The 19,149-nt window shown below is 36.9% G+C and overlaps 4 protein-coding genes and 1 long non-coding RNA gene across 7 annotated transcripts in view; 3 read left to right on the forward strand and 2 right to left on the reverse strand.

Moving 5' to 3' along the window:
* The first annotated feature begins 93 nt into the window (after positions 1–93).
* LOC126376121 (NAD-dependent protein deacylase Sirt4) lies at positions 94–1,555 on the forward strand. 2 transcript variants are annotated; one of them, XM_050023295.1, is made up of 5 exons: positions 94–149; positions 236–405; positions 496–686; positions 809–1,036; positions 1,118–1,555. In XM_050023295.1, exons 2-5 carry the CDS (start codon positions 237–239, stop codon positions 1,445–1,447), a joined length of 918 nt encoding a protein of 305 aa, XP_049879252.1. In that variant the 5' UTR covers positions 94–149; position 236; the 3' UTR covers positions 1,448–1,555. The 2 variants fall into 2 exon arrangements, with proteins under 2 accessions (XP_049879252.1, XP_049879251.1); XM_050023294.1 differs by having other exon boundaries at positions 119–405.
* On the reverse strand, positions 1,549–8,394 carry LOC126376120 (serine/threonine-protein phosphatase 4 catalytic subunit). The gene is made up of 7 exons (XM_050023293.1): positions 8,278–8,394; positions 7,944–8,130; positions 7,127–7,279; positions 6,506–6,624; positions 5,737–5,918; positions 4,696–4,885; positions 1,549–3,876 (listed from the first exon to the last, which is right to left on the reverse strand). The coding sequence occupies exons 2-7, from the start codon at positions 8,091–8,093 to the stop codon at positions 3,747–3,749; spliced, it is 924 nt and encodes a 307-aa protein (XP_049879250.1). The 5' UTR covers positions 8,094–8,130; positions 8,278–8,394; the 3' UTR covers positions 1,549–3,746.
* A 174-nt stretch (positions 8,395–8,568) lies between these two features.
* The window catches only part of LOC126376112 (flotillin-2), a 313,335-nt gene continuing 302,754 nt past the window's right edge, over positions 8,569–19,149 (forward strand). For both annotated transcript variants that reach the window (XM_050023278.1, XM_050023277.1), the window contains exon 1: positions 8,569–8,902. In XM_050023278.1, coding sequence (XP_049879235.1) covers positions 8,854–8,902 — 49 coding nt within the window. In that variant the 5' untranslated portion in view covers positions 8,569–8,853. The remainder of the gene's footprint in view (positions 8,903–19,149) is intronic.
* On the reverse strand, positions 9,503–19,109 carry LOC126376101 (glucose dehydrogenase [FAD, quinone]-like). The gene is made up of 5 exons (XM_050023264.1): positions 18,800–19,109; positions 16,240–16,467; positions 13,353–13,485; positions 12,148–12,267; positions 9,503–11,629 (listed from the first exon to the last, which is right to left on the reverse strand). The coding sequence occupies exons 1-5, from the start codon at positions 19,086–19,088 to the stop codon at positions 10,390–10,392; spliced, it is 2,010 nt and encodes a 669-aa protein (XP_049879221.1). The 5' UTR covers positions 19,089–19,109; the 3' UTR covers positions 9,503–10,389.
* Positions 12,240–12,693, forward strand: LOC126376132 (uncharacterized). The gene is made up of 2 exons (XR_007567689.1): positions 12,240–12,348; positions 12,483–12,693. It is a non-coding gene; the product is annotated as an uncharacterized LOC126376132 (long non-coding RNA).

Here is a 19,149-nt window from a genome sequence, read left to right on the forward strand (position 1 = left end):
TCACACTAACAATCCATCCGCTATCTAAATCGTGCCAAAAATATCAGATCAGGCTGTATGATGCTTCATTTCATTGAGCATGTATTCACTACGTTTTTGAGCAAAACAAATGTCAAAAATAAATAAAAAAAAAAGTACCAGTGTAAAGTGTAAGTTGAAAGTTCCGTCTATTTTTCTTGTTTTGTATTGTATTTTATTTATATTATTTAAACAGTAAAATAATTTTACACTACAGAATGTTACAAAGGGTTGCACCGTATAATTTTAAGATTCTCACTCGACAAATAACCTGTGTACCAAAGCATAAACCCCCAGATCAAAATGACATTGAGAAGCTCAAAGACTTCTTGATTCATCAGAAGAAACTGCTTGTTCTTACGGGAGCTGGAATTTCTACAGAATCTGGTAAGTCGTTTAATACATTAAATGTGATAGATAATAATGAATGTGATCTGTATTGGGTTATATAAATTGACTCTATATTCATTTTTTCAGGCATACCAGACTACAGATCTGAAGAAGTTGGGATGTATGCTCGGAGCAATCACAAGCCTATCCAGTACCAAGAGTTTGTGAAGTATCCTAGAGTGAGGCAGAGGTATTGGGCCAGAAATTTTGTTGGGTGGCCAAGGTTCAGTTCTGTACAGCCAAATGCATCACACCATTCAGTTAGAGAACTGGAAAAGGTTACCAAAATTCTATGTAAAAAAAGATTTTGTTTTTTGCAAGCCTAAAATTCACACTACTGGGCTAAAGGCCTCACCCCTATTTTTCCATCTATGTTTCTTAAGTTGTTTTTTTTTCTCAGGCAGGTAAAGTAACTGCCATAGTAACACAGAATGTGGACCGACTCCATCATAAGGCTGGTTCAGAGAATGTGATAGAGCTCCATGGTACTGGCTACATAGTGAAATGTCTGAGATGTCCATATGAGATCAGTAGAGAAGTGCTACAAGAGGAACTAATGCAGAACAATCCTGATATGGAAAGCAGTTTCTCCATGATAAGGCCCGATGGTGATGTAGAATTATCCAAAGTAAGTTTACACAATTAATGTGCGAGAGGTTTCTACTAATTGATACAAACAGATATTAATTATTCATGAATTATCTTACAGGAGCAAGTTGAAAGGTTCAAGACACCTCTGTGCCCAAAATGTGAAGGTCCTTTGAAACCTGACATTGTATTTTTCGGTGATAATGTTCCTAAGCTGAGAGTAGATCAGGTTAGGGCAGCTACTACCAATAGTGATGGTATATTTGTCCTAGGATCAACATTAACTGTTTACTCAAGTTATAGAATAATTTTACAAGCAAAAGAAGAGAAGAAACGTGTTGCTGTGCTCAATATAGGACCTACAAGAGCTGATGACATTATAGATCTTAAAATATCTGCAAAATGTGGTGATATACTACCAGAGTTGTGTAAATCTATATTATGTACCTGATTTATTGTAATTAATAAGTTATAAAGTTCTACCTCGTAGTAATATAATTCAAGAGATGTTATTTTTATAATTGTTGTTAAAATTAGAAATAAAATAATATATTGACAATGGCATTTCATTTTAATAATTGTATAAAAAAAAGAAGGAAGATTACAAAATGGTTTTCACATGTGAGTGGCCAATTAGTCACTAGATTTCATATAAGAAAAATAATCGAGTAACAGATTTCATAGCTGATTCAAAACAATTGTTGACTATTGAGGGAACTACGTGCTAGATGCTGTGGCCGACCAAGTTTCATTGTTGCTATGTGATTTGGGAAAGCAATGTTTCGTATTTTCAAAGCTTATCAATACTTTCATAATGTTTGAAGTTATTCCAATACCAGTTATTAAACAACAAAACTCGACATACACAGCATTATAAATAAATAAAAACAACCTTATTGTATACCTATGACTGTTATGACAAATTAGATTCAAGTAAATGGACCGGAACTAAAGAATCATGAGATCACATCATTTCCAATCTAAAACATATTGACTTTGATACAACAATATAAAAACGAAATTATAGGCCTAATGTAACAAGATATCAAAGAATGTGACAGCTAGAAGTGGAATATAAAATAACAGATTTATATACTTTAAGTAATTTTGAGCAATACAAATCCAGGGCACTTGAGAAAGATTTTTTTTCAGTTTTAAACTTTATAATGACCACATTCTTTGTTACCTTTTTGGTTAACTTATTGGTCGTTTTTAAAGTCAGAATATGAAGCATTATATTATGTAATATTTAAAATTTGTTTCATTACACTAACGGCAGTGATCCAAACATGTAGTATGATTTGTACACTAACGGCGCGTTAAAATTAGTGCCTGGTCATGTCTAACATTTAATAACTTATTATTACTATAGAAATCTGCAATATACGCTGAAGTTTAGATATTGCCGACGGAGTAATCTCTCACACGATATCCTCCATGCAGCCCCCGTGGCATGGTGTCCGCTTACGGCTCATATCGCGGGCTTTCACCAATAAATATACGCCGCCTACATCGATAAATACGCAGCGTCGGTTGGTCGCAGCTCGTCTGCCGATATTTGTCGCGTCTAGCGTCGATAGCGTGTACCGTGACGCGGAGGCAGGAGCACTGCACTAAACATTCAATCCAACGCGCCAATACAATTGATCACTAGAAGTGACTTCCTTTTAACATAAATCAAGACTGCCATCAATTTCGAAAATTGGTTCACTTATCCTATTCATTGTTCTTCTTCATCACATTTAAAACAAATATTTTTTTTCATCGCACGGATTAATGGTTTTGGTCGTTTGATAGCATTCGCGACTTATTTAATCATAAAATTATTGGTATATTCAAATGATCAAAATTATCCACACGCGCGCATTTCACTTTTTGTTTTATTTCACTTTTGCCTATTAATCATACTAATGAATCAGGAACTTATCTATTGATGTATCCCTAATTACGTTGACACGCACGTTTGTGAACAATCTGCACAGGAACGTGTAATGGGAAACATTAAAAATGCACCTTATATTCTACAGAACATCAAATTTCAAATTTGTTTTTGGCTGGCCTGTAGTTTCAACTGTCAATGCAAACCAGAATCATCACTTTATTACTCTCTACCAGTTTTCTTTTTACAAGATAAAACTCTAGTTTTGGTTGTAATTTTGGTACAATACCTACTTATACATAGTATTCTTTGAACTCTAAAGTTTTATCTTATAAAGCAAACAGTGCTATCATTGCTGGACTCATTTGGTTACACACAGACCTGGCACAATTTCAATACCTCGATTGGCTTATAGACATATCAACACTTACTTAGTTTAGTTCTAGTTTACAAACATTAGAGCTACATAGGCTTACATAGGTAATGCACTATCCAGAACCCCTGCCTCCAGATTTAAGGAAAACAATGGTAGTAGCTCGACTGGGAATCTTTTAATGGTTTAATATCTTTTTTTAATTTATTGATAAATCTTTTAGTTTTTAATCACTTTTATTTCTAAGTTATTTCCAAAATATTGATTAGATAACTTAAGTTTTATTGTTAGTAGTCGAACATCCATATAAACTTTAGATATAATGTTCTATGTAACCAAATGTTCCACTTATGGGCACGTATCTTGCGCTTAGGTCTTACCTTACAATCCGTTTAGTTTACCAGTCTTAAAATCACAATTAAATTACACATTGAAATGTTTTGTCACTACATTAAAACCGTAATACTAGTCGCTGACGTAATGTATTGTCTATGAACATTATAAGAAGTAGTCAGCCTGAGGCTTCTTAGAGGGCACTCCCCGGGACTCCTGCGGCGCCGCTTCGAATATCGTGAACTCACGCTGCAGGTTCTCGTTTAGTTCTAATATCGCAGCCACGTTGCCGCATCTGAGGAACAACATTTTATTTTTTAAATCCCACAGTTCCCATAGTATGCTCTATTGGGCACTAGGAGTAGCCACACAGTGGCGGCCCTAGGGCGGTGTGAGCGGTGCGATCGCACCGGGCGCTGTTTTAGGGGAACGCTAAAATCAACCAAGATGGGACCACACTGGCTGGCAGCCCCGGATCTTCAAGGGAGTAACATAACATAAACTGCCTATATACGTCCCACTGCTGGGCACAGGCCTCCCCTCAGTCAACCGGAGGGGTATGGAGCATACTCCATCACGCTGCTCCACTGCGGGTTAGTGGAGGTGTTTTTACGGCTAATAGCCGGGGCCAACGGCTTAACGGTCCCTCCGAAGCACGGAATCATCTTACTTTTCTGGACAATCAGGTGAATCAAGTCAAGGGAGTAAAAAACTATATTTTGAGGGGTGCCACTGTGAGGTCTCGTACTATGTAAATATTTTGCTCGGGCCGCCACTGTAACATTATGGACCTGTCAACTAGAGATATCTAGAGATGTCAACTAGAGATATAAGGTTACACCACACTTCAACCATTTCGTGGATTTCGCCGCGTGCAATCGCATTATCTCGCTCTAGCAAATGACTTTTCTAAGTGACAGAAAAAGATAGAAGCATAGGAAAGTCCGATATGGTGAGGTCAGATATAGTTCAACCCTAAGATTGACTTAAGGTATTTCGATCTCTATAAATATTCATTATCATATCTATCTCAGGACTTATGTGGGTGCAGTTAGTTGTCTGATGAACTATGGCTCTACCAGTAGTAATAAAAAAAGCAAATAAAATGTCTCACCGGTAACAGTAGTTGGGAGCGGACCAGACAGTGAGCACAGTCTCGTTGAAATGCCACTTGTACCCCTCCATGACGAGCTGGTGCGCGCGGCAGATCATGTCGATGTCGTTGGACACGTTGAACTGAGCCACCACGTCCGAGCCGAACAGGTAACCCGCCCCGCGCGGCGACACACCCCAGCCTTGGGTGTCTGTGGAATGTTTTGGTCAATATATGGACAGAGAAGAGAAATAGCAAACATTTACTAAAGCTGTACATTTGAGCCGGGTATGCTCCGAGGCGGGCTATTTGATTAATTTTAAATGTAATTAATATCTAGTTTTTAAGCAATGACATGTGTTTTTTGTAACACTTATTTATTTATTTAGTTCTGTATTTAATTAATATTATTATTATTTAATAAATATTTAATTTTTACTATTGCTTCTATGCTGTTCTGGGAGCATATAAAAAACATAGAACACGTTCAGCTGCTTCTCTTCCCGGGCATGTCGTAAAAACCGACAGAGGGATTGTGTCCTCTAACATGATGGACTAATGTTATGGGCGATAGGCTGATCCCTTATCACCATAAAGTTCATCATATCCATCTTTGGACTTCGTATCAACAGTGGCTGCAAGTTGTCTTTGATTACTTGTGGCTCTGCCCACCCCATTAGGGATTACGGGCGTGAGTTTATGTATGTATGTATGTTAATTTTTACTAAAGGATCATTTCTGGTCTGACTTCATGGACTTTCTGGTGAGTTGTGGTACTGCTTACATCCTATTCTAATACGCGTAGGATATGGGTGAGTTTGTTTGAATAAACAAAAACAGAATGTCATGACCACAATCTCACATGATGCATGTAAAACACCTGAGACACTCTAACTACCTAAAAGCTATACTTTTTGCCGCATATGGCATTAACTACTTGGCCGAACAAATGGGGATTGCTGAGGGCTCTCACCGGAGGTAGAAGACAATGTTAAGAACTGAATTATAAAGAGTTGAGTATGATAATGAATTAATTTGCAAGGCTCAAAACTATCGACTCACCTTCAGGGTCGCTCCACAGCAGATCGCACATGGGCCCGTCGTGGGGCACCTCTTGCTTGCGGTCGATGGTACGGATCTGGTCCAGCGTCTGTATCGAGGGGCTCAGCCCACCGTGAACGCAAAATATCCGCCCGTCTATGATCGCCGACAGCGACAGGTAGTCGAATATCTCTGTGCAGTATCTGTGTATTTAACGGTTTTGATTTTAATACCTCCTACATTGTTACAATATCCATATGAGACGATTTTTTTGGATTTTGCATGATCAAGAGACCTAGGTACATAACCGTCACCACCTGTATTCTTGGCATGCTGCATGCGTAACGCGTCAGACGCGTTATAAAAATGAGCCTTTATAATTTATTTATTTATCGCGTAGCCAATAGCGTCATTTAATTTCCATTTAACGCGTAATCACGTTGGTCTAACAATAACCTTGCTGAGATATTTAGTTCATCTTGCGATGGATGTACCTCTGACTACCCCAATTGAGATAGTCGTTAGCTTATGTCATGTTAATTTATAGCGTCGCGCGCGAATAGCGCGTCAACATGTTACGGCTACTTGTTTCCTGGGAAAATCCAGTTTAGAAAGGCACAGCAGGTGTAGAGTAGGCAGAGGAAGTTTGCAAGAGTGATGTTATGGATATAAAGTTTCGGTTTGAGATATAGGAATATTTTTTATTGGTTTCGGATGTGGGTGTTACAAAAATTGTTACGGAGCTCCGTAACATCCCTGCTTTGTAAGACCACTTCAACTTGGTACATACCTCCAAACAGTAATAGACCCATATTTCCGTAAACATTCATCATAGAACCCGTAGACTTGTGTGATCTGTCTGGACTCGTGATTGCCTCGGATTAGTGTGATGCGGTCAGGGTAACGGACCTACAATGTGTTTATAATTAAACTAATGAAGTTTATTGAAATAAAACAAAAAAAAGACACTGGTTTGTGTTCCGTAACTCCTCGACTTGACCGAAGGAAAGCTATGTACTCTATGTTTAGCTGCTAATTTTCCTGCATTGATACACAAATATAATGTAATATAGTATTATCTTACACTAAAGGTGCCACAATCATGAAACTATTACGTTTTTTTGTGACTAGTTAGAATTTCAATAATTTCTATGACTAATACACTTTTCTGGTAGAAGAAAAAAGCAACATTTATTCAGCTTCATATTGCCTCCAGTAGTGAGTGTTGCAGTTGAAGAATATTTTACCATAATACAATACACAATAAATGCTCCATATACACTGGAAATCTTTAGCATCTTCCTACAGATTTCCATGCATATTCTATTAGACTCAACAGATCTGAATAATTTTCTCGGTTTTTGTTTTAAATTTACATGGCAATTGATCTTACAGCTTCGCTCTAACTTACCTTCAATGCAAGTAACAATAAGAATGTCTCCACAGAATAGAATCCTCTGTCAACAAAGTCTCCCATGAATAAATAATTGGTCTCTGGAACATCACCACCCACTTTGAATAATTCTTTCAGATCGTAAAACTGTCCATGTATATCTCCACACACCTGAAAATGTATATTTACTTTGTAATAACGATTCTATTCTATTCTAAAGATTGACTAAAATACCTAATCCTCATTGTTTTTAAGATAAAGGTATAATCTGGCTTAGACTTGAAAAAGCATTATACCTATTCCTTTTCTAGTTAAAAGATACATAATACTATTTGCTCAGCTGAGAGTTCATGCTGCATTCCAGTTATCTGGCTAATATTCAGCAACCATTTTCCTTGTTAATTAATGTTTGTCAGTTTGGTAATATCACTTTTTTTATATTCCTTAAAACATTCCTAAAAATAACTTCTTCCAAATTCATAATATTGATTACAGAGCAAAATTAAGACAGTTGTTCATATTCAATAATGAATACCTAGATATCGCATTTTGATGACAACAATGTTTCAACCTACTTCTTTTGTTTCTATGTAGCTGATCTGGTCAAGGCCTTTACTGAAATGAAGACTAACTGACTAACCTAGTTTTTTATGTATTTACTTTACAAGAAAAAGACTGGCTTGATACCTAGCTCAGAAGGGGACTAAGAAAACCAGGTTATGTCTCAGCATTACAATCATCATGACAATTTTGTATCAAAAGGTACCATTATTTATAAAAGACTCAATTAAAGGGTTGAATAGGCACATAAATGTAAAGATAATGTATTGAATACCGTAACAGGAGAGTCCACTCGCTGGACATTGCTTTCCTCAACGAGTATCTCACGGGCCTTCGCGCAGAGGGCCTTAACCTCTGCCTCCATTATAATTTCACATCTCTTCAATTGCTCGATCTGGCGGTCCAAATCACTCGTGTCAGACATCTTCAGCAACTAAATCAACCACGTTAGGACGCTATATCTGCAATATACAAAAAATGGGGTAACTAACAATGTGTATGACCCACCATCACCCTTCAGAAAACCTTCCGTTTTATGTAAATAACGAAGAGTAATTAATCACTTGCAAGTTTAAAATATTGAGAAACAATTTAATGGTTTTACTTACAAATATTTATACAAGTATGAAGTAGTTTTTGGCTTAAACGAATCGTTTTTCGAAATTTTACAAACAATCACAATCCACCATGATACATACACACCATAGACTATTATACCAACTTTTTTTATATCCACAGATAAACATATAATTCCATAGAGAAAGTAAAATCCAAAGTAAAATACAGTTCTTCCTTTTCACTCAAATGACTATTTCCAAACGGAGAAAAAGAGAAAGAATTTTAACTTTTTTCTTAAAATGGGGATAGATAACACGGTGGTTTTGTGACTTGCGCGCGCATTTATTTAGCTTGTCTATGAAAATATTTTGACATTATTGTTTCCTCTGCTTCTTCGCGCACAAAAATAAAATTGTGACGGTTGTTGGGAAATCGGAAAAACTTACAGAAGGTTTTCTTTTCCTTGTTCTTTTTTCCTTCAAGAGAGCCGGTACAGTGACGACTTTTTTTATAATAGCCATTCATACGGCACCGGGTGCGTTGTTTGTTGTGGTATCGATTTATCGATAGTTTTGGAAAAACAAGTGTTTGTGTGAAGTATTTGAGTGCATTTTAAAGAAGGAGTCATGGGTAACATCCACACCGTGGGTCCGAATGAGGCGCTGATCGTATCAGGTATGAGATAAATTCGAAAACAGTACCAGGAAAATCATTTATAAAATCGGACATAACCTCATCTGTATAGTAATACTTATATCATGTTAATGATATAATTTCAATAGATTCATTGTTAATTAATTGCTTATTCGAAACAGTCCGAAGTTATGAATATTGATTTTGGTTGGACAGTATTAGCTAATTGTGATTGCTTCATTGGAAGTAATGTTTACATTTTTTGATTTGCTTGTTTGTTTACTATATCTTATAAGTATTTGACTCCTTCTTGGCATTCGTTACCTATTTACAACGCGTTTTATTAGGCGTCTGCGGAGTCCACGCCCAGTTTTCAAGTATGTCTGGACAGCAAGGTCATTTCTAATAAGCGTACATCATGACCTTGTAGGGATACTGATTGTAGGAATACTGTAGAGAAGAAACACTATTAAAAAATTGTTATTATATTAATTCATTTTTAATTAATGTTCTTATGGTTCGTTATAATTATTGGAAGAAACAACAAATTTACTTAATTATGTACATAAAGGTGCTTAAATAAAGAAGTATTTTTTGTCATTATTTAAATTAAGTTAACATTATTTTGGTTCTTGTTAAAAAAAAATTACCCAACTGTACAACAGCAAGAGTAGGGTTATGTCTTCATGATCATCTATAATAACTAATAACAAGTACTCTCAGTCAGTTTGTAGTGTAATCTTGCACTTATTTATTTATTTTATTTTATTTGGGGAGCTTACAGCTAAATTTACAAAGTTACATACTAACTACTTATAAGCTTATCTTATACAAGTACACACCAATTGCAAAATTAAATTGAGCAAATATTTCTACCTGATAGGGATTATCTTGTTTACTCATGTTTTCATTGATCTGTGAATTCCTGGTATCTGATTTGTACATAAATTGTCACTTATCTAGATTGTGACCAAACATACTACAATTTATGACTCATGATTGACACATTTATGCCCGAGGTTAGGGAAGTCCCTTATCATAAACAGTGAAGAGTACCCAGTGGTAAATTGATACAAACACAAAATTAAAATTTACAAACAAAGACATATCTAACAAATTAAAAAAAATATGAATGAAATAATCCAATTGGTTTGTACTATACTTAGGTATTATGTTAGGTATAGGTACTTAAAATACTTATACTGCATACTATAGTAGATTCAGTGGAGATCTATTGTTAGAGTGGCAGTGGCATATTTCCATTCAAATAGTAAAGCGTCGAGATGTAACAGAGAGATACACATAGCTCTATGTAATGCATTTAGGCGGTCGGGGCTACGCTATCATTCACAGATTAGAGACATGTTTCTGGCTAAATATGGCTCATCACATGTGCTCATGTAATAGTTTGGTATTCCGGTTTTTTCGTTTTCCGTTTTTTCGGCGGATCTGGAGACAGTTTCATCATATATTGTAGTACTAGACAATTGTACTAAAGTCAAAAAGTAAAAATAATAAATAATTAAAGTCTAAATCATCCCCCAAGTTCTCCTAATCATATCAGCAGCTTTTTCTCCAATCATGATGGCGGGTGCGTTTGTATGCGCCACTATAGTCCTTGGTATCACACTACTGTCCACTACCCGTAAGTTATTCACTCCGTACACGCGTAGTTCTGGATCCACTACAGCACCTGGATCCGTATGTGGGCCCATCTTGCAAGTAGCTATCTGATGATGAAGTGTCGACGTAACCGTTCTCACAGCACATTCCCAGTAGCCATAACTCCCGAACTCGTATTGTCTACAGTTCGGAAACTTCTTCGTATGTAAAGTGGCTCCGTACTTCTGGAATGAAGGCGTATCTACTAATTTAATTATATATCTGATAGCCGCGATCATAGTAGCTACATCTTTTGGATGCGTCAGGTAGTTGCCGTACATTTTTGGATGTTCAAACGGATTCTTCGATTTCAGTTTTAAATAGCCCTTTGATTTAGGATGCAGTAACATAAACAATATGTTAAAACTTTCTACGCCCTCTATTGGCTTGTACACGTCGTTGTACAACCAGCCTGCTAAATGGATTCCTTTGGCAACGATGCTACCCTCGTCGGATGCTAAAGAGGCGCAAGCGCCTAATAGTTCTATATCCGGTAAATCGCCTAGCTCCTCCGATTCATTCGTCTTAATGTAACCGATGGTTTCCACTCCGGCTATTGAAGACATTGGACCATCACCATAATGATCATACTGTATAACATTCTGTATACTAGCTTCTCTTTTCTCAACAATAGTTAGTCTGCTTGTATTGACCGTGAATGCTAAAGCAGGGAACGATATATGATCGTACAGAGTTTTGCCTACACTCAAGTCTTGTATGACTGGGATTCCTAATGATTCTAGATGTTGTTTTGGACCTATGCCAGATAGCATTAGTAAATGTGGAGATTCGATTGGACCAGCGGATAGTAATACTTCTTTTTTTGCTCCGACTTGATAGACTTGCCCGTTTCTATGGAATTCCACACCGTAAGCTCTCTTAGTTACAGGATCTATTAATACTTTAGTTGCTCGGGTACTGTGTAGTATGTGTAGATTCTTCCTTTTCTTATGTGGATGAAGAAAAGCATTGGCAGTACTGCAGCGCCTCCCGCGGGCCATGGTAGCCTGGATGTAGCTGAACCCGAAATAGTCCGGGCTGTTGTAGTCCACTCTTCTGTGGCCTAGTAGTTTGCCAGCGTCTAAGAATGCTTTCGACAGTTTGGACCTGTGAACAGACAAAACGATACATAAAAAACGATACAAAAGAATTGAATATGGATTATCACGAAACAATGGATTTGTGGTACGCCTAGTGTTGCAGCATAAGTATGCAAATATTTCTGTAACTCTCCCGACTTAAATAGATATTTCTCACGTGACGTGATAATGTCCCAGTCATGACTAGAGGGGTAAAATTGGCCACATCCATGCAATTTATCTAAAAAAACAATAATGACATTTGACATTTGTTTGCATTGCGCACTTACTTTTATGTGTGAAAATTACTAATATCAATATTGCTTTTTAAAATGAATCGTTTCGATGTGGCCTTTTTAACCCGCCAGGTCTCAAAAGTGTAAATTAATGCGTAAATATATAAACGTTTCTTTATTATAGTAATATTTATTTATTACTCTTCTTCTGTCGTGTCGGTTGTGAAGTGAATTACCAACCTCATCAACCCCTTAGAAATTTATTACTATTAAGTAACGTATTTAATTTTATATAACCCGAAATTCGTACCGGAAGGGTATATCTTCAACTGCTAGTTCCCCGTCTCGCCCGTGCCATGGCGAGTCTTTCAACCCTTTCAGATATGCTCTTTCTGACTTCATGTAATACGGTAGCACTTCTTGGTATGACCTGAAAATGAGACAAAAACTTATTAAATAATAAGTATTAGATACTATCCCCTTCGCGCTTCGGTTGATCGAGGGGAAGCCTGTACGTTTTATGTTTATATACTATATATATGAGTTATATTTTATGGGTTTCTAAAAATAGAAATGTTTCACACTAAACAATTCTCACTAATGCATTTTACTGTAAAATAATTTTAATATGTTTTCTAATTTCAGGTACGTCAATAGATACAATTATTATCTGTAAGTTTCTAATTTGTATTTATCTTAATAGACCGTCAATAGTTCACAAATTATGTGATAAACATTTTTTAATTACACTTCTATCAAACTTCTTGTTAAAGTGTATTTATAGATCAAAATGTTATTTAGATTTACTAAACTAAATTTAAATCTTGGGCATACTCCCGTCCAAGACATGAAATTCGTCTGACTTTAATTTTATCCAATGCTGCACTTGAAATAGTTGTTCGACGTTCAAGTACTTCACATTTTTATATACATTTACGTCTACTTAGACAGCCGAGTTTTTATGTAGGTACATCCATCCCTCATTCATATCCAAATCTGTCATAGAATAAGGAATAATACTGCCGTATAGAACGGCAACTGTCCGCTCTCACCAACGGCTGAGCTAGGTTTAAATCACCCCCCAAAACAAATTCAGTGGTTTAGAGCACGAACCCATGCAACCCTACCCCGTCCATGTAACCCTATTTTTATAAAATTAATTTGTCAATATTCCACACCAATGATTGTCGAATTTGCTTTCGAATTAATGTTTGGATCATAAACGTTTAACACGTGCTCAGCGGTGAAGGAAAACATTGTGAGGAAACCTATATTCCCGAGAAATGCATTTTCGGAGGTGTGACCTAACCTGTATTGGGCTGGTTTTTCCTTCGCGGGTTGGAAGGTCAGACAGGCAGTCGCTTCTGTAAAACCGGACCTGTCAAATCTTCAAGTTAGGTAAGCGGACCCTGTGAAAAACGGGATAATGCTAGGGATGATGATTTGTCGATATTCCGCGTACATTCTCCACTTGGCGTGTCCCTACATGTAGTCCTTAGTCCGCAGGTTCCTCACCACCCATAGTTCCCGTTCGCAGCGATTCCGTCCCAATCCGCCGGCAAGCCCCTAGTGTAGATCATGTAGTTGATCACGCTGCTGCCGCCGACCGCCTTCCCTCGAGGCCAGAAGCACCTCCCGCCCTCCATTCCTGAATTGAATTTATATTAAATTTGTTTAGGAATCTGATAGTTGGTTACTTCTCAAGAGACATAATAATTTACTGTCTTATCGTCTTTATCTGTAATATGATGTCATAACTTAAACATTAACTCTTAAACTGTATCCAAATAAGATAAGAAATGTATAAAATCGTGTCATAATGATCGGAACTGCTTGTGTGTGAGTCCCACTATCCTTATGAAAATAAACCACAATTTGTTAGCATAATATGCTTGTCAAATTAGAAGCAAAGTTTTTGGCTGTTAATGTTTGAATTTCCCCACCTACGTGCTAATTGCAATTGTAAACATTGGCATGTAGGTATAATAGTAACAAGCGGTGCTGTGTATTTTTGTTTTTTACACCTTACTGTTTCGTTTACTTGTGTTTATTAGTTTAGATATCAGGCGAATTGAATCGAGACATCTAACGCTACTGTTGCTGTGTTGATTTTTAGTCTTCGTTTTTGTAATAAGGCGACAAAAGATACAATTTAAAACATTTGCTTAATTTAAGTTGGCCGAATAAAGGAGTAGCCGTTGTCCAATCTGAAGAAGTCAATACATTCGTTTAGTTACTCTTATTCAATGAAAGCAAGTTATTAACAGATGAAGAGCCCGCAAGACTGAACGGCAATTTTTATTATCTGCGATGATCCTATCTTTGCGTATGATGAGATTTTTCAAGGTAGACTTTTTAATGTTTAAATGAATTATTATTTTATCCAAAAACCTATTCCGTGTTCGTAGGCAGTGCTATGTTCTAATTTATTTAAATTATCCACAAATGTATGTGAAAACGTGTTTGAATGACCTTCGTAATCAATTATATCTACGTTAAAATAGCAGATGGCAATATTTGACGATATTTATATTCATCACTTTATCCGTATATCAGATCTATAAGACCCAATGACTAAAGAACAGGTTCTGACGTAAATGTTACTTAATGAAGCTTATCAATGACTTTCATTGAAACATCGCGGTTCTAGGGTGGTATTAATAGAATAATCTCAGCTTCGAGACTGCCCTCAAGATCATGTCAATGTGACAGTTCTCATATAAAAACAGAAACTTGAGCATGATCTTGAGGGCAGTCTCAGCTGAGATTAGTCTATTAATACCAACCTTATACACAGTATAGGCCACCGAGCTCCGAAATCGGGGGGGAGGCAAAATCAACAAGATTGGTCAGCGTCCCCGTGTCTAGAGAGGAGCAACTGGGTTTTGTATTTTGAGGGACTGAGGGGTGCCACTTTGAGACCTCGCACCACCTAAATACTTTGCTAGGGCCGCCACTGCGTATACATCAAAGGCAACAGAATAAACGTTGTAGGTACCTAAAGTGCATATTGGTTCTCATGGTAACATTTTGAATAGTCATGTAATTGTTAGTAATAATATAATGGTTGGTTGGTTGGATATTTTCCGCGAAGGGTACTTAAGTAAGGGTTTCGATTATTCAGGAATTACACATTAGCTACTTCGTAAATAATGTTCTTTGTATTCGATGATTATTATTACGTATGGCAGCCAAAAATAAAATATCCTGCGTGGATCATATATCCAGCTGAAGCTCCCCTAACCAAGTGTCGATGATTAAAGGTCATTTGGATTTGATTACAGAAGAAAGAAACATCGGTAATAGTAAATTAGGACACACTTAACGTACGTTACGGTGCGTACGGTCACGAGCATTAATATGTATACACTTTGGTACCATGTCACATTAGCTTTTTTGACAAATTGAACTGTAAGTCTCACTAAATGTCAAATATGTTAGTGCGACAGAGTTCTAAAGTGGGTACATTATATTGCTCATGACTGTACGACACGGCACAGTACATTTAAGTTTCGTCTTCACAGTGAGGGACTTTCCAGGTTACGTTCCCCAAAATAATATAGATGGCGCTGTACAGAGTTACCTTTGTTTAACCTTCTAATTTCACGGATAACGGACATATGCATCTTTTATCTTTGTTTTTGGATACAAATGATGACCCTTGTTATTACACCCAGGCACAACACATCTTCCATCCATCATTATTCTGATCAAAATAAAGAGAAGCAATTTAACATAATTCTACACACAATCTGATCCAAATATCAAGCAACAATTATTTTTATATAATATGCTTCTGCCATTAAATTATATTTTTTAAATAATTATGTACCCGAGTAATGAGAAAATAGGTATTTATCACGTTAACTCTGAACAGCGCCATCTATGTTATTTTTGGGGGACGTAGCCTGGAAAGTTCCTCATTAGAATATAGTCGTGAGCTTATATGGGTCGGTCTTCTTTTTTATCGACAATGATCTGTCCTTCGATCTGACAAGTTACAATATGTTTTAGAATTTTATTTAATGTTTCCATTGTCCAAAAATATAGCTATCTTATTATACTCAAGATACTTGCAAAATACTAATCGGTTCCTCAATTAGTGATTAACGTAGCTTGATTGTTTTCACAAAATTCTGTGACAGAGTGGTAAATTGAAATGCTGTGTCCAATGAAAAGGGCCACTCTGTCACAATATCTTTTTGAGTGCGCCTGCAAAAAAAAGTATGTTACCATGATAAAGAGAACCACTAAATAGTCCTCTACAGACACATCTTTATATGATGTTTTAAAATATTTATTGCCGTTATAATTTTAAAGACGTTAAATCTGATAAATTGAGAAAATGTCTTTTTATTGTCGATAAAAAAGAAAAACGACCCATATATGTTAAGAAACTTACCAATACATACTCCATCCTGAGGTTCCATCAAATATTGCCAAACGTATTCAGTTTGCTGAAAGAACGGGGCTAACACCGGTACGTTGGTAAATAGGGACTCTGGTTTCCCAGCTTCCAGAAGTAGCACTGAAGCTTGTTTTCCCTCACTGAGTCGCGACGCCAGCACACTGCCAGCTGAGCCCGCGCCCACTATGATGAAGTCGTATTCGGCTAACGGTCCTTGGAAACCTGGAAAATGTACCAAATGATTGACGTAATAGGTCATCGTAGCCATCGAAATAATAACATAACATAATGTGATCACGACCTATACCCAGATATCCTAATTGGGGTAGTCGGAGGTACATCCATCGCAAGATGAACTAAGTACTTACATCTCACCGAGCTTTCTTCTTTTTCTATCGTGTGGGTTGTGAGATGAATTACCAACCTCATCAAACCTGGTGTCAGGGTTATTATTGAGCCGCCAAAGGCTCTTGACATGGCTCACATAGTTCTTACTTACATCAGTAAATAGTAACCGGGACCAACGGCTTAACGTACCTTCCGAAGCACGGGTCATCTTACTTTTTGAACAATCAGGTGATCAGCCTGTAATGTCCTAACCAAACTAAGAATTCCAAAGTGATTTTTGTAATATGTCCCCACCGGGATTCGAACCCGGGACCGAACTGTCTGTTAGACCAATCGATCGAAATAATTACGCGTGCTGTCATTAGAAGTAGCTGCTAGAAACTAGTAGGAATGTTGTCGCGACATCAAACCACCAAGCAGTTTTATCGTCTGTGGAACAAGATACCAAATGGTGCTAGTTTTTATCGGCTTATTTATTAAAGCAATAAAATATATAATATATGCAGCTAATAATTAAGTACGGAATAGGCCCCCGACAGTAACATAAGAGCAAGATTTTCTATGTGTAAATTAAAACTACCAATGTGTGTGTTTAGGTAGCTTTTTCGTCATAAACTTGGAATCCTGATAGCCTGATGCATAGACGACATATTCATATGTCTGGTTTAGGCATCAAGCTTTAATCAGGCTGATCACCTGATTGTCCAAAATTAAAATGATCCGTGATTCGGAAGGCACGTTAAGCCGTTGGTCCCGGCTATTACTTGCTAATATAAGTACGTAGTCGTTACATAAGCCATGTCAGGGCCTTTGGCCGTCACATACACAACACATCCGTCACATCCGTCTTGCTTTTTTGTAATTGTTTTAGTGGAAATTTGATATGATGTTGTTGACTTTTTTTTGTGTGTGGCGTCCTTTTATAATAAACTTTTTCTATTCTATTCTATTCTATCATAAGTCATAACCCTGACACCAGGGTTGATGGGGTTGGTAATCTACCTTACAATCCACACGATAGAAGAAGATCAATCTTTAATAATTATACTGACTTATAGGTATAGGTTTTTTTAATAAAAAAATGAGTTTTTACATAATTGGTGGAAAAATATACTTCAACGAGAACTGTATCATGAATACACCAAACAAAATGCCATTCGTACAAACAACGTAATTAATTTAGTATGTATTTAATTTACATACAAAAAACCTCCTAGAGTACCTTGCTGTATCTTACTAAATCCGTTGGCTGTATGCCAGCCCCTTACGTAGGTACCTTGCATAGTTCAAGTTCAAAGACACCATGGAGTCATGGGTGAATGCCACGGAAATAATAGCGACACATGAATAGCTTACTATGTATTATGAACGCCGAATTGATTTGCTAGACAACGGTAAAGTATATTTTTATTTTATTCGGTTATTTGTTCAACACGAGGGCAAACAGAAGCTCGGTGAGGTGTGGGTATTTAGTTCATCTTGCTATGAATGTATCTGACTACCCCAATCGGGATAAGGTCGTGAGCTTATGTTATATTAACAACATGCCCTCGTGTGAAACAAACAACTTTATACTTCTACATACATATATATATTCAACTCACGATCATAAACCCTAATGTGGTGGGCAGTGTCATGAGCAGTCAAAGACAACTTGCAGCCATTGTTTTGTTGATACGAAGTCCTATGGATCTGATGAACCTTATGGTGACAACTGACAAGGCATCTGGCTATCGCCCATACCTAATAATAGTCCATCATGTTAGAAAGGACATAATCCCACTGTTGGATTTAACGACGTGCTCTGGAAGACAGCTGACAGTGTTCTATGTTTTTTATTCACTCCCAGTCCAGTATAGAAGCGCTAAAAAAACAGTGTAGTATCGCTTTAAGCGATAAGGCCTCCATTTGCCATATACCTAATTAAGAGTCTTTTGTAAATATTTCCTTTTATTTTGATGCAATAATAAATTATATTTGTATAGAAGCTTATCGCTTACAACGAGCGAGATAAGTTTTCAACTTTTAAACATGATAAATTGCCATCTTCCATGTGAAAATCCGAGTAAGTATTCAATAAAAATCTACTTTGTCTCACAAGAGAATAAAACACGCTTTTCCTCACTGTTTTTACGCATGAAACCTTTTCATGCCGGACAGTTTGAAAAACATTGTTGTAATTAAAGTGTAGGTAGCTGCAATTTACCTTTAGGTAACTCGTATTTGTCTCTCAAAATGGACAAAATGTCAGGCGCCTCCGGATTCAAATGCAGCGTCGGTGTATTGAGCATTGCGTCGATGACTCTGCTCTTCCCTGGAGTTCCAACAAGTCTCTTCTCTCGAACACTTTCTGCACAAAATTCTGCACAGTGTCTAGGCACAGCGTATTCCGGAAAATCTTCGATTGACACTGTAGCTTCATCGTCAAACGTATCACTGTAACTTATTACGAGACTTTGTAAAATAAAAAACAGTGTAAATACGAGTTTTCCCATATTAGCGAGGTTCTCCCTTGGCCTTAGACGGCTAACTGCCAATATGTTGCCATCAAGTTGC

Source organism: Pectinophora gossypiella, chromosome 20 (genome assembly GCF_024362695.1).
Source record: "Pectinophora gossypiella chromosome 20, ilPecGoss1.1, whole genome shotgun sequence".
Lineage (NCBI taxonomy): Eukaryota > Metazoa > Arthropoda > Insecta > Lepidoptera > Gelechiidae > Pectinophora > Pectinophora gossypiella.

What these genes read in the sequence shown, in the direction of transcription:
- LOC126376121 (XM_050023295.1), top strand. Translation starts at nt 237, where the DNA reads ATGTTACAAAGGGTTGCACCGTATAATTTTAAGATTCTCACTCGACAA. An exon ending in TGGAATTTCTACAGAATCTG is followed by an intron (nt 406 to 495) that starts GTAAGTCGTTTA and finishes TCATTTTTTCAG; the next exon opens with GCATACCAGACTACAGATCT. An exon ending in GTGATGTAGAATTATCCAAA is followed by an intron (nt 1,037 to 1,117) that starts GTAAGTTTACAC and finishes ATTATCTTACAG; the next exon opens with GAGCAAGTTGAAAGGTTCAA.
- LOC126376120 (XM_050023293.1), bottom strand. Translation starts at nt 8,093, where the DNA reads ATGTCTGACACGAGTGATTTGGACCGCCAGATCGAGCAATTGAAGAGA. An exon ending in GAGTGGACTCTCCTGTTACG is followed by an intron (nt 7,280 to 7,943) that starts GTATTCAATACA and finishes ATACATTTTCAG; the next exon opens with GTGTGTGGAGATATACATGG. An exon ending in GCTCCCAACTACTGTTACCG is followed by an intron (nt 3,877 to 4,695) that starts GTGAGACATTTT and finishes GTTGTTCCTCAG; the next exon opens with ATGCGGCAACGTGGCTGCGA.
- LOC126376101 (XM_050023264.1), bottom strand. Translation starts at nt 19,088, where the DNA reads ATGGGAAAACTCGTATTTACACTGTTTTTTATTTTACAAAGTCTCGTA. An exon ending in CAAATACGAGTTACCTAAAG is followed by an intron (nt 16,468 to 18,799) that starts GTAAATTGCAGC and finishes TACATTTTCCAG; the next exon opens with GTTTCCAAGGACCGTTAGCC. An exon ending in GCGAACGGGAACTATGGGTG is followed by an intron (nt 12,268 to 13,352) that starts GTGAGGAACCTG and finishes TCTCATTTTCAG; the next exon opens with GTCATACCAAGAAGTGCTAC.